The following is a 14,906-nucleotide window of genomic DNA, read 5'->3' as shown; positions in this document are numbered from 1 at the left end:
GTCATGAGGGGAGGAAGCGCGGGGGAGGGGTCGGTGCGCAACGGGGAAACGTCGCCGAAGCAGAAGCGCCCCTCGTACTTCCGTTCCGCTTTCGCGCTCTTTCAAACACCTTTCCTTGATTTTTCAAAATGATGTCAAATATTCCCCCGCCGACCAGGGCCGGCTCACCCATGAGGCGAGGCGACGCAGGATCGTAGAATCTTAAAAGTTGGAAGGGACCCCCGAGGGTCATCTAGCCCAACCCCCTGCCAAGCAGGAATCCCAGCTAAAGCATCAATCCAGTCTCTGCTGAAAAACCTCCAAGGAAGAGGACCGATCCACTGCTCTTATTGTCAGAAAGTTTTCCCTAATGTTTAGTCAGAATCTCCTTTCTGGTAACTTGAAGCCATTGGTTCCATTCCCACCCTCAAGAGAAAACAAACTTGCCCATATTGCATGTGAACATTTCTTGAGATATCTGAAGGTGGCTATCATATCTCCTCTCAATCTCTTCTTTTCCAGGCTAAACATACCCGGCTCCTTCAACTGTTCTTCATAAGGCTTGGTTTCCAGACCATTTTATCATCTTGGTTGCCCTCCTCTGTACATCTTCCAGCTTGTCAATATCCTTAAATTCTGCTGCCCAAAATTAGACACAGTATTCCAGGTGGGGTCTGACTAAGGAAGAATAGAGTGGTACTATTACTTCCCTTGATTGGGACACTACAGTGGTGCCCCGCAAGACGAACGCCTCGCAAGACGGAAAACCCGCTAGACAAAAGGGTTTTCCATTTTGGAGGCGCTTCGCAAAACAAATTTCCCTATGGGGTTGCTTCGCAAGACGAAAAAATCTTGCGAGTCCCCGTGGTTTTTTTTCGCTTTCCCCCCCTTTTCCTAAGCCGCTTAACAGCTGATCCGCTGATAAGCCGCTTAACAGCTGATCGCTAGAAGCCGCTAGACCGCTGTAGCGCTAATCCGCTAAGCTGTCAATGGGCTTGCTTCGCAAGACGAAAAAACCGCTAGACGAAGAGAATTGCGGAACGGATTCTTTTCGTCTTGCGAGGCACCACTGTATACTTCTCTTGACGCAGTCTAGAATAGCATTAGGTTTTTTTGCTGCTGCATCACACTATTGACTCATGTTAAGCTTGTGGTTCACTTAAGACCCCTAGATCTTTTTCACATGTACTGCTAGTAAGCCAGGTGCGCCCCCACTCTATATTTGTGCATCTGGTTCTTCCTGCCTAAGTGCAGAACCTTACAGTTGTCCCTGTTGAAATTCATTTTGTTAGCTTGGCCCAGTTCTCCAGTCTGTTAAGATCATTTTGAATTCTGATTCTGTCTTCTGCAATATTAGCTACCCCTCCCAGTCTGGTGTAATCTGAAAATTTGATGAGCCTCCCCTCAATTCCAATATCCAAGTCTCTTATAAAGAGGCTGAACAATAATGGGCCTGGGACAGAACCCTGTGGCACCCCACTTGTCACTTTTTTCCAGCATGATGAGTACTGTTGCTCCCACCTTCTGGGAGTTTAAATTGTTAGCGACGCAATGGAGGAATTTGCCGAACCTTACATTCTTAGCACAGTTTGAGTTCCAACAAATATCAGGGAAGTTTAAGCTTCCCATGAATACTATATCTCTCCTTTTTTATTGTTTGGTAATCTGCTCTATGAACACATCATCCAAGTCTTAAGTCTGGCTTGGTCTACAGCAGACGCCTACCTTAAGGTCACTGTTGTTTCTGTGGCTGAGTCGTTTGACACACTTCTAAATCGGCACACCACTATTGTATTTGCTGTCATGTGCTTATTTTAACTGGAATATCAATATAATTTTAATCTATTTTAAATCGGGGATGGGGAACTTGTGGCCTTCTAGATGTTGTTGGCAAGCTCCCATCACTCTCAAGTCACCATGGCCACAGATTCTCCATCTACATTTTAAAGTATATTAATATTGGATTTTTTAAAAGTTAAAAATGGCATGCTCAGGTGAGTTGATTCTTTAACACCCACTAGTGTGGACATATCTTGTGGAATTAGATGCCATAAGATATGATGGTGGTACTAGCTTAGGCGACTTTAAAAGGGGATTAGATAAAAGGGGATTTGGATTTGGTTACCTACTGTGAGAAATAGGATGCTGGACTAGATGGAGCTTTGGTCTAATCCAGTAGAACTCTTTATGTTCTTAGGGATAAACATTCACAAACTAGAGTCCTGAGCTCACTTCATCAGATTACTGAATATTGTTCTAAGATGGTATTTGTGGGTGGGTGACACATACAGTTGCAGAGGAAAACATTGTAAACCAAGGGGCTAAAAATCCAACAATATTTAGATTGTTCATAATTTGGAGTTATCTTGAAGCTTTTGTTCTGCTTTATTTATACACAGAGTAAACTTGTAATTAACTCTGCTTCTAAATTGCTGTGTCCAAAAGACTGTTATGCCTCAGAATGAGAAAAGAGCCCTTCATTATTCTCTGGCAATTTTCCTCACCTTCATCTTTTAAACATATCTGAAGCAGAGGCAAGTTAAGGATTTGTAATCTTAAGTGTTTCTGCCTCACGGTTTCTGTGTCTGTAGGTAGCTGCTTCATTGAACTTTAAGTCCTGCTTTTAGGCAATGTCTAGATTTAATTTGCTGAAGCTAATCAATTTTCTATGAGACTAATGGTACCATTTTCCTGGATGGAATCTACCCATTTGAAGTGCTAACAAATGTTGTGCTTGCACAACCCCTTCAGGGATAAACTGACAAATTACTGAACTATATATTCTGATAATTAATGACTATTCTGAGTAATTGAATTAAAGTAACACTCATATAGTGTAAACCATTGTATTCACAATTTAGACATTAGTGCCAAAGTATTTTATGTAAATTCAATAGGTGAGATTGTACAATATCTTACATTTTATGGGAATTGTTTGGCAAAGTTACATCTATTGAACAGCTGCTCATTATCATCTCCTGAATTTCATTTTATTATCTGTGCCTTGTTTCCCAACCAATTAAACAGCACACAGTTTTTCTTTCCCATGGCTGATTAATGGAAAGTAACTACATAAAGCCTTCAGGCCACTGACATTGATTCTTTGTTCTTGTGAGTTGTAAGGATTTTTTTCCTAAGGAATGAGGAGGGAAGATTGCTGTCTCAAGCTGTAATGTCAGGGCTCTTCATTAACTGGGTGTTTATTTTGAGGACAATTGTTAGCATTTTCACAGCCCCTAAAAGAAAATATTACCTCCTCATCTTGTTTTCCCTCATAATTCTTAGCAAACTGCATCATCAACCCAGTAATTTTAAAGCACCAGTAAAAGGGATGCCATTGTTTGCTTTTAATGGATTAATTTCACCTCTAATACTGTTGTTGTGGTCATCACAGGAGCTCATGGAGTTTTTTTTTTAATTATAAGTTAATTTAGATGACACATTGCCATTCTAGTGACCAGGTGCTTAGCATATTGAGTATGCTGATTTATAAATGTAATATTGGCATTACATGTTTACGTATGTACTCAATGGCTTCTGATTTTGCAGTATGAAGATAAAGCAGGCTTACTTCTGGAAAAGTGGAAGAAAACGTCATAGGAAATGATGCCTCTCTCAGACAATGCTCAAGCCTTTGAAAAACTATTGTCCGCATCCAGCCTTGCAACTGTGTTCTTTCTTTTATCTATATTGCTGCAGCCTATTTCTGCCCTGCTATAATCTCCCCTGTACGCCTTGGCTGCGTTTCATAGAGTCCTTGCCATACTCCCATATTTCATTGTAACTGCCGCCATTTTTCTTCTTTATAGTGTTCCTCTGCAGAGCTCTAGTATTTCTGCCTTCTTTCTCATTCTCATTGAACCAGACAACCATGTAAAAGTGATCTACAGAAAGAATAATACAGTAATGTTAATTGTTAAATCAATGTTCTTTTTTCCCTACTGAGTTATCCCAAAACAGTGTTGATTTAGGTTACATTTTTAAAGCATAAAAATATATATTAAAAAATGAATACACCAAGTATCCTGATTAATCTTAGAAAAATGAAGCATTACTTCATTCTGGCTAGCTCAGATTGGAATGTGTCAATGTACTCCTAAAGCAGTAAAATTGAACTTTTTGAAATACCAGTGCTCCTCTATGTATTTCATACTTGGTAGATCATTTTGCAGCTCTGGGTGCTTTTCCTACTGATATTAATTCTGTTGTTTCTGTGTTGGTATTGGAACAACATCTTTCTCAAGGTCTCTTTCTCAAGGTTATCCATGAAGGAAGGTGAGGACAGGTGACCTCACCTAGGCCCGGAGTCACCCCCCACCAAAGCAGGCTCAAAGCTGCTCAAAGCTTTTCAAAATCATTTTCTCAGCAGCTAAGCATCATAAACATTCCACTTGCTGTAACTAAAAAGATTGCAACAAAGGTAGGGAACACAGTCCATTGTTTCTCAGGCCTTTCTCATGCCTTCTGGCCTTGCTAAAGAACTACATCTGAACACTCTGAAACCCCTTTCCTGGGAAGGGTGCCAAGAGTCCCAATAGTCCCAAGACAGCTTTCTGTTCATGCTCAGAGGACTCCTGAGGGAGGAGAAAGGAGGAGGGAACTGGAAAGGGGTATATATGCTTGTGCACATGACTGTGAATTTCGTGCATGCTTTTTGTGACTTATCACACTTGCTCCTTCTACCAGTTCATGGATGGTAGAAATAAAAGCCTTTTCTCCGAAACTATTCCTTGAGTGTCTGTTGACTCCCACTTCCCTTTCCCAGGCGCAATATTTTTCCCACCCGAGGGCAAAGCCTCATAAGGCTACATTTTCTTGGTGCGTTTGGCCGGGAAAAACAGATTCCCTGAGGAAAAGGGATGTGGGTTCAAGGCGTCCCTGTGGTGAACAGCTCGGTTCGTGTCAGCAGTTCCAGTGCACATCCTGCCAAGTTCATGGGAGGAATTGCCACCCGTTCCTGAGTGGACACACTGCAAGGCCTCTTTGGACCACTTGGCTGAACTTCTTAACTTCCTATCCCTCCGGTTTCCACTTCCTTAGATGTATTGTGTCCTGTAGATTGTAATTGGCATAAAAGTTTGATCCTATTCTATTTACACTAAACAGGAAGTAAGTCCACAAGGTACTCCGAGAGTCCTGAATGGCACTCAGAGAGTCCTGTGGCCACAAACTTATCCTCTGGAGTATTTCAGCAAGGAACGAGCTGCCATTAGGCCACTAAACAGCTGTTTCTTACTTGGGGTAGATGTTCCTGTTGGAAGGATTGCTAATGAGTGTATACTAGTTGCAGGATAAAAGTCTATCATCCCACTATGTATATGTATGGCTTTTCAGAATTTGGTCAGTGCTTGCTTACTCTTCCTCAGCCAATGACTTTAAATGAACATATGATTATATCTGAGATTTTAGAATTCAGCGTAGAACCTTTAATGCTAAAAGAAAAAACTGGAAACATTTGCTTTCAGTTTTAAATTAATCACGGTTTGTTATTAGGTCCAAACCATGGCAAACTTTGGTTAATTTACAATTAATTGAAAATCTGAAGCATATGTTTCTAATCACCTCCTTGCAGTTGTGAGGGCTGTTCAAGCATGTCCAAATCTATCCCAGGCATGTTCCGATAATGCTAATTTATGGTTTTGTGTTATATACAAATGAAGCCAGAAAAACAGATGTTGGCAGGCTGCTACCTGCAAAAGGCTGCAAGATGTTCCACTTCAGCATTGCTTATGATATTTTAATATGGCTTTGGTTTGTTTGGTCTTCCGTGCAGGAAAAGCAGGAGACCGGAAGCCTAATGAAAAAGGTATCTAGAACATTATATTTGTCACTTCAGGGAAGATCTTGTTGAAAGTCATCTGTACAGGACATAGCTGGGGGAGTGTGGTCCCATCAAACCCCAAATGAAATATGATATATTATGGTAAGGAAGGGACTCACCCTAATAATGATTGCCCTATAGGAGCATTCTATAGGGAAAAGTATGTACCACACAGGGAGGAAGCCTTATTGGACCTAGTCAGAAGTGGAATACTCATTGAAAACTTTTTAGGTATTAAAAACTTGGGCTTCAAGGACCACAGATGGTCTGTTGCTTGGGTTCCAACCTGACAGTGAACTTTTGACATCCACAGCATTAATTGCTGAGCTTCCACTCACCCACCAAATCACTCCACACACACTCACTTTGATGCCTGAATACTTAGCTCCAGCACAGAACCCAGGGACTCCCTGTGTTATTCCCCTGCTTTGGTCCAGATGCTCAGATCCTGCCCAGGAAGCTTCTTTCTTCACTGTCTGCACCTGACCCAGGAGTTTCAATGCACCCTGGTTTTATTTTATTTTTTCCAGGAATGGTCCACTGTTGTTGTTGTTGTTTAGTCATTTAGTTGTGTCCGACTAAACGACTAATGACCCCATGGACCAGAGCATGCCAGGCACTCCTGTCTTCCACTGCCTCCCGCAGTTTGGTCAAACCACGCTGGTATCTTCAATAACACTGTCCAACCATCTCGTCCTCTGTCGTCCCCTTCTCCTTGTACCCTCAATCTTTCCCAACATCAGGGTCTTTTCCAGGGAGTCTTCTCATGAGGTGGCCAAAGTATTGGAGCCTCAGCTTCACAATCTGTCCTTCCAGTGAGCACTCAGGGCTGATTTCCTTAAGAATGGATCGGTTTGATCTTCTTGCAGTCCATGGGACTCTCAAGAGTCTCCTCCAGCACCATAATTCAAAAGCATCCATTCTTCGGTGATCAGCCTTCTTCATGGTCCAGCTCTCACTTCCATACGTCACTACTGGGAAAACCATAGCTTTAACTATACGGACCTTTGTTGGCAAGGTGATGTCCCTGCTTTTTAAGATGCTGTCTAGGTTTGTCATTGCTTTTCTCCCAAGAAGCAGGCGTATTTTAATTTCGTGACTGCTGTCACCATCTGCAGTTATAATGGAGCCCAAGAAAGTAAAATCTCTCACTGCCTCCATTTCTTCCCCTTCTATTTGCCAGGAGGTGGTGGGCCCAGTGGCCATGATCTTGTTTTTTTTGATGTTGAGCTTCAGACCATATTTTGCGCTCTCCTCTTTCACCCTCATTAAGGGATTATTTAATTCCTCCTCACTTTCTGCCATCAAGGTTGTGTCATCTGCATATCTGAGGTTGTTGATATTTCTTCCGGCAATCTTAATTCCGGCTTGGGATTCATCCATCCGAGGGCCTGGGAAAGATACATTCTGTTCCCTATCCTATCTCATTGTAGCCTCCACCTCTTCTCCTGCTTCCTGTTTTTGAGTGTGTTTGTGCAGGGCTGCCAACAATTAGAATATGTTTATAGCCCTGCTAGAAAGAACATTACGGAGCGAAATGTGCAGTATCGTTCTAAGTAATTTTGGTGAGATGGGTCACTCTGGCTGCTCGCAACTAATTGTGTTGTAAATTATACGCAATACTTCTTCAATCTACCCGAACTCAAATTTTCTGAGACTGGAGGATAAAGGATATCAATTAGCATGAAATGAATAGTTGACTGAATCAAAGAGTTCTTTAAACATATATCAAAAATACATTTTGTTGTATATTCTGCAATTTTCTTCAGAATATCTGGGCAACTCCATTGCTGAAGGCTGTGTATACACACCCCTTTACTACACATCCAGTGTGTTTATGCTGCTGGCTTGAGAGGTGGTGTCTCCACAACATTAGTTGCAAACTACAGCTATCCTTATGTTTCTTATTAAATACTGCATTCTGATGCATTTCCCCCAATTCTGCTTCAATTCAAATTGATAAAAAGAATGATCTAGCTGCATTTTGCACCAGTAATGCGTACAAAACCAAATTCTCCTGCATGAGCCCCATTGGGGGAGGGGGGAGGTGGTACACAAGAGAAGTTTACAAAATTGTATTTGTGGAATAATAAATTGTTTTAAAGTTTATACACTTTAAAATTGTGAAATGTAATGTGTTCAAAAGTCGTTTTTCTGTTACTTTGGAGTTTTCTGTCTTTTATTTAATGTCTTCATACAAACTGAAGCAAAAGAGCACAAATATATTCCTGGACTAACTCCATTGTAATCAATTGAAAGGCACCAAGGATAATTTTGTGCCCAAGTGGCTCAATAAATTGCCCAAGGTCATACAGCATGTCAGTAGATCAGAGGGGATTAGAACAGAGAGACCATCTTGACTTTCCTTTTCGATCACACTCTTGGTTACAGAAAAGAAAAAATCAGGAGAATGTCCTCGAGACGCCACGTTTTCTTACCAAATGTACAACTTTTGGTATCATTTTCTAGGAATATATCACTATTAATGTTAAACACAAGTAGTGATTAACCATATATGACTGCTATTTTTCATTTAGCTGTATTCTGTTTTTGCTATAGGAAAAGAAAACCTCATTTGTTTAAAAACAAAACACAGAATGCAGACATGAAGAGTGTTTCAAATAAATTATCCATTGGATTAGTGGGAGTATAAATACAAATAAGCATTTTATTTTTTCTAAAATAAATTTAGGATTAATTAAGTACATGCAAGTGAAACAGGTTAGTTCTCATTATCACTACCTTCAATAAGGTTTCCTGATGGCATATGATTAATACTGCATAATTTAAAAAGCGTCATTATTTTAACCATCTACATAGATATATTTGAATCTCAACCGTTTATCTCCTCCTTATTCTTTGTTATATCTATTGATGCATTCTGTCTTGTTTTCCCCCAAATGTAAATCCCTCTAAATGTTTCAGTTAAAAAGAATAAAAACACCCTTGGGAATTTGTAAAATCTGCATATCAACATGGTGATAATTTTACTGATTACTGTGTTTCTAGTCTTCAAATGTTAAAGATTATATATTCATCAATAGCAGAGATTTAATTGCGGTTCTACCATGTCACCCCCAAACTCTAGACAGCTGGCTCTGTGTACTGAACATGTTGATTATGTTTAATTAATGCAATTAATGAGTGCCACATACTCCCTTGCAGTTAAGCAGTTGCAGAAACCTAGAGCAGAACGTTGAAGCTGAAACTAGAACTCTCAAATGGCTATTTTAGATTTGAAGGATTTCAGTGTGCTGAAGTTTATTTTTTATGATGTTTGGAATAAGGAATGTTTTATGTGTCATGTGGTTCAAGAAATAAGGAGTAAGTAATCTGTGATAGATGATTATATTGTGCCATATAGTTACTTGTAAACTCAGGGGTGGCGCCACTGAGCCTCTTGGGCTTGCCGATCGGAAGGTTGGCTGTTTGAATCCACATGACGGTGGTGAGCTCCCGTTGCTCTGTCCCAGCTTCTGCCAACCTATAAGTTTGAAAGCACACCAGTGCAAGTAGATAAATAGGTATTGCTGTGGCAGGAAGGTAAACGGCATTTCTGTGCACTCTGGCTTCCATCACAGTGTTCTGTTGTGACAGAAGTGGTTTAGTCATAAGGATTTGCTGAACTTACAATTTGAATTGGAATACAAAGAAGGGAGGTATGAGGAGGTCTGGGAAGTAAGTTAAAGGAAAATAAGTTATGGAAAATTTGTGTGTTTTTAATTATCTCTTTACTTTTCTATTTTTGTTATTTTTTTCTTTTTTCTTTTTGATTTTCTATTGTATTAACATTGAAAATTTTAATAAATATTTTTTTAAAAAAAGTGGTTTAGTCATGCTGGCCACATGACCCGGAAAGCTGTCTGTGGACAACCGCCGGCTACCTTGGCCTGAAAGCGAGATGAACGCCAAATCCCATAGACGCCTTTGACTGGACTTGACCATCCAGGGGTCCTTTACCTTTTTACCTTGGGAACTACTTAAGAACTTTTATTTCAAGTAAGTAATATTAGATAGATAGATGATAGATAGATAGATAGATAGATAGATAGATAGATGATAGATAGATCAGTGGCGTAGCGTGGGGGGTGCAGGGGGGGCCAGCCGCACCGGGCACAACATCTGGGGGTTAGGGTTAGGGGGCGCAAATCCACGGGTTAGGGGACACAAATTACTTGCCTTGCCCCGGGTGCTGACAACCCACGTTATGCCACTGAGATAGATAGATAGATAGTAGATAGATAGATAGATAGATAGATAGATAGATAGATAGATAGATAGATAGATGATAGATAGATAGATAGATGATAGAAAAGTCTTACCATGCAGATTGCACACTGTTTCAGCAGATGGCAATATAGTTGTGCATAATTAAAACCACTTCAAGATACAGTCCAGTTTCAGGTTGTTATGACACACAATCACAAATATTTTAAAAGTGACTTTTGCTGGGTCCCCAAAGCTTAAGATCACCATGTGCCACATAATGAGATCTTCATGGGCCAGTGTGAACCAATGCAGGAAAGGCTGGCTTTGCCTATAGCCACAGCATTGAGTAAAAATGGGTGTAGACTTTAAGGTTACTTCCAGAAAACCTGCTTATTTTTTATCCTGATTTGTTTTCAGTGAGATTAATGATGTTGATTATTTAATGAGCATTCACTCTGATTTCTTTGCAGAGAAGGTAGATAATGTTGCATCAAAGCAAGTGTTATCCCCTGCATTTTCCTGTCACTTTCCTTATTGCAAAAAGTCTGGTCTTTTGAGGGAATATGACCTCCCAATCAACTTTAATTGCACAACCTGAATTTGATGGTAGCTGATTGAGCCATACCCGAAAACAGCAACAGCCTAGATGCACCCAAAGTTTATGAACTATCATTTTGGCAGGAATCATGTGCCATTAGTACTTTCATAATAGGCAAAAAAAAAAAAAAAAATCAGGCAAAATTCCCCCCCCCCCCATCTTTTAGCAGGGACAAAGTTCTTTCAGTGGTCATGGACTGGTTTTACACGTGCAAGTTACTCACTTAATACTAATATCATGTGATGACTTGCATGAGTAAATGAGATTTCATAGATGAAACAACAGAGATAAAAGCATTGCACCACTTGGATTTGAAAACTATGCTTGCATCAATCAAGCTAGTCCACACATACCCCACATATATTAAGTATAATAGAAACATTGCCACCCAACCCCCCATCTCCCCCCCCTTTCCTCCTTCTTCCGAATGTCTCAGCAAATGAAACTGATCTGTAAAAAATGTTACTTGGAGAAAATAAAGAGAGACATACTTTTGTAAACTAAGAAAATATTTAATAAAAATACATTTTTTTAAAAAAAAAGCTAGTCCACACATTTTGTCTGAAGTCATTGGGCCCAAAGCAGGACAGAGGGGAAAAAGAAGGACACACACATATATTTTTCTTGGCCTTGATTGTTTATGGGAGCTTAGTCCAGACTGCATGCTTATTGACATGATTAAAAAATGAGTTTAAATTGTAGATCATGCTTAAGGGTACGTATACAAATGTATTGCCCTATATCAATATTCAGATATTGTGAGATTTTCTGGAACAAAGAAGCGGTGTTAAAACTTTCTGAAAAGTGAGCTTCTGGACCCCAGATGGAGAGAAAGATTATATTGGGAACTCAAGGATTTGCAGTGTGAGAGATGGATAAAATACCGTGTGTCCCTGTGTGAATAATTACATCACACTGTTATTTAGTTCTTTCTGCTGTTATTTTCTATGGACAGGTAGAACAAGCCAATACAATATGGTATCTAACCAGCAGCAGGACGGACACTTTTTATAATAAACAGGGACACAGAGATCCTAGTGACAGTGGGAACCAGTGGTGTTTTACAGGGCTCACAACATGGAATTATAGACTCTGCAAGGCACGAATCATTTGCCCAACATGGGGCTCAAATCCACAACCCTGAGATTAAGAATTTTATGCACTATCATAAATGGGTGAGACTTCTGGCCCCCAGGCTGCTAAAACAAGAAACAGCAGATAAAGGGAATTTGCCACTTGTGCATGATTAGCATACAAGACCCAAGGTGGACAAACTGCTCCAGGAGGAACATTTAGAGATGGGAAGGCCTGGGGGGGAAAAACAATAATAAAAGTTGTGGGGAAAATGGGGGAAAACCCGTTTCTCCCCCTATTTTCCCTAGTTTTTTCCAGCCCTTCCCATCTCTTAAGCACGACGCGTCCCCCAGCAGAGGTGCGGTGTCCACACCCACTCAAATTCCCCGCAAGTAGACCTAAAGCAGATGTGCAGAACAAGTGGCCAGTGGCGTAGCGTGGGGAGTGCAGGGGGGGGCGGCCGCACCAGGCGCAACATCTGGGGGTTAGGGTTAGGGGGCACAAATCTACGGGTTAGGGGGCGCAAATCCACGGGTTAAGGGGTGCAAATCCACGGGTTAGGGGGCGCAAATCCATGGGTTACGGGGCGCAAATTCATGGGTTAGGGGGCGCAAATCCATGGGTTAGGGGGCGCAAATCCATGGGTTAGGGGGTGCAAATCCATGGGTTAGGGGGCGCAAATCCACGGGTTAGGGGGTGCAAATCCACGGGTTAGGGGGCGCAAATCCACGGGTTAGGGGGCGCAAATCCATGGGTTACGGGGTGCAAATTCACGGGTTAGGGGGCGCAAATTCACGGGTTAGGGGGTGCAAATCCACGGGTTAGGGGGTGCAAATCCATGGGTTAGGGGGCGCAAATCCACGGGTTAGGGGGTGCAAATCCACGGGTTAGGGGGTGCAAATCCACGGGTTAGGGGGCGCAAATCCACGGGTTAGGGGGCGCAAATCCACGGGTTAGGGGGCGCAAATCCACGGGTTAGGGGATGCAAATCCACGGGTTAGGGGGTGCAAATCCACGGGTTAGGGGGTGCAAATCCACGGGTTAGGGGGCGCAAATCCACGGGTTAGGGGGCGCAAATCCACGGGTTAGGGGGCGCAAATCCACGGGTTAGGGGGCGCAAATCCACGGGTTAGGGGGCGCAAATCCACGGGTTAGGGGGCGCAAATCCACGGGTTAGGGGGCGCAAATCCACGGGTTAAGGGGCGCAAATCCACGGGTTAGGGGGCGCAAATTCACGGGTTAGGGGGCGCAAATTACGTGCCTTGCCCCGGGTGCTGACAACCCACGCTACGCCACTGCAAGTGGCACCTGAGTGGATATGGCCGGACACTTCCACGTGGCAGGGTCCTTCCTCTGAGCTGCCCCGGGGGCCACCCCGCGCCCCCGTCCCGCGGGGAAGGATTTCACAACCGCGCGTGGACCAGGGAGCAGTTCCTCTCCGGCGAGGGAGAGGGCGGCCGCGAGCTCGCGTGGGCCGGGAAGGCGGGCCCGGGGAAGGCGGGGGCGCCCCATGGCGAGGCGCAGGGCGCTGTGGAGCTGCGGCCTCGCGCTCTTTCCCCCCTCGGCGCCCGGCAGCGGGCGGGCAGCGGCCAAGGAGCGCCGGCAGCCTCGAGGCCTTCGGGGCCAGCAGCAGGAGGAGGAACCGGGCAGAAAGCGCGGCAGCAGCCCCGTCATGGACGACGAGGAGGAAGAAACGCCTCAGGGGAGGTGAGGAGCCGCTGCCAGCGCCGCTTCCCGGGGGGAATTATTCACATTTCTAAGGCTGGGGGGGGGGAAGGCGCAGCCCGCTCTGCTTGCGCAGGAAACGTATTTCTTTCCTTTCCCCTTGCATGCGAGAAGCGGCGCCCCTCCTTCTCCCGCAGTGGGCAGGCAGCCTCTTCTCTTTTTGGGGCTCCGCCGGCTGCTGGAATAACTCGGGGTGGTTGTGGTCTAAGGCTGCAATCCTGTATGTGCTCACCTGAGGGCAAACCCTGTGCCCCTGCTTCTGAGTAGACGCATAGAGGGCTGTGCAGGAGTTGTTGCCTTCTGTGGGACTTCCTTCGGAGGAAGCTGGGTCTGGCCGCAGGTGCAATTTGCTGGAGTCCCGTTGGAGTCCCTGATCCAGCATCGCATTGCATCCAGCATCGCAAAAGCCTTCCCTTACGAAATATGTCACTTGTGAATGTTGATCGTGTGGAATAGAACCTGGAAGTGAGATGGTTTTAAATTAAGCCTCCTATGCATTGGGGCTCTTTTCCGCAACCGGAAAAGGGCATTTAAGCTATTTGTGCAACATCTGGATGTTCAGGCGGGCTAGCTAGACTGAAGAGAGAAATAAAAGGTAGGCTCATTCTTTCTTTCAAATGAAATATATATATTGAAATCTTTTTGCGTGGAAGTGCCTGCAGGTTTTCCATTTAAATGATAGTCTCAAAAATTAAAAGCGACTTTATATTATAATCGCAGGCGGTAGATGTGCAAAAACTGATTTATGCTCCACTTGTGCAAATGGGCTAAATTAATATTCTTGTCTTTACTGGGTTGTGGATGGGGCTGTTGCTGCCCATGATTTACGTGTGTCTTGTCACTTCCCAGCCATCTGTTGTAGCATCAAGCCCTTGCTGAAGTTCTTTGGACGTACTGTGCAATCAAATGACTAACACATTGTCTGAGTGAGGGCCTCCCACACTGTCAGATTAAATGGAATGCAGTTGAGGTACATGGCAAATCAGCATGTAACGTGCTATCAATCACATTGGGAGGCGGTTTGCAGATGGCAGGTATAGCAATCTTTGTGTTTTAGAAATAGCAAATAGTTAAACCTTTGTCACCCTTTAATTCAGCATTTATGGATCTCTGTTATTTGTATTTACCAGGGATGAATTAAGGGATTGCTGCTGCAATCTGTGAAAATCAGGTGACTTTAACTGCAAATTGTTAAGTGTTTTTTAGAATTGGAAGAGACTGTACTGAAGATATCTCTCTTTGCCATCTGGGGCTTAATTTGAGCTGTGTGCCTCATCATGTCTTGGGCCTCTTTAAGGGCCACCTTAGGCCTTGTGACAGTTTAATAGTAACATTTTACAATTCACTTGTTCATTTTGCAGATTTCTATGAATGGGCAACCACTTTGAGGTATTCTTGTAAGGACTACAAAGAAAATAGATGATGTCCGATTGAGATATTAGCATACATTGTGTCCAGCCCCGTCTTCCCCTGGGAAAATCTGTCTCATTTTTAGCTGGT

At 43.0% G+C, this 14,906-nt stretch overlaps 1 protein-coding gene and 1 long non-coding RNA gene across 2 annotated transcripts in view; one reads left to right on the top strand and one right to left on the bottom strand.

The window, feature by feature from the left end:
• Positions 1-1,807: 1,807 nt before the first annotated feature.
• The window catches only part of LOC309379066, a 23,915-nt gene continuing 10,816 nt past the window's right edge, over positions 1,808-14,906 (bottom strand). Inside the window, exons 2-3 of the long non-coding RNA XR_014172337.1 lie at positions 13,639-13,865; positions 1,808-3,863 (exon numbers count right to left, since the gene is read on the bottom strand). This is a non-coding gene — a long non-coding RNA (uncharacterized lncRNA). The remainder of the gene's footprint in view (positions 3,864-13,638; positions 13,866-14,906) is intronic.
• Positions 13,173-14,906, top strand: part of NAPEPLD (N-acyl phosphatidylethanolamine phospholipase D) — a 27,691-nt gene continuing 25,957 nt past the window's right edge. The window contains exon 1 of the mRNA XM_081927773.1: positions 13,173-13,388. Within this exon, the coding sequence (XP_081783899.1) occupies positions 13,192-13,388 (197 nt within the window). The 5' untranslated portion in view covers positions 13,173-13,191. The remainder of the gene's footprint in view (positions 13,389-14,906) is intronic.

Source organism: Podarcis melisellensis (assembly GCF_964234715.1).
Source record: "Podarcis melisellensis genome assembly, chromosome: 10".
Lineage (NCBI taxonomy): Eukaryota > Metazoa > Chordata > Lepidosauria > Squamata > Lacertidae > Podarcis > Podarcis melisellensis.
Note: the sequence above shows the minus strand (reverse complement) of the source record. Positions and strands in the feature narration are given on the sequence as shown.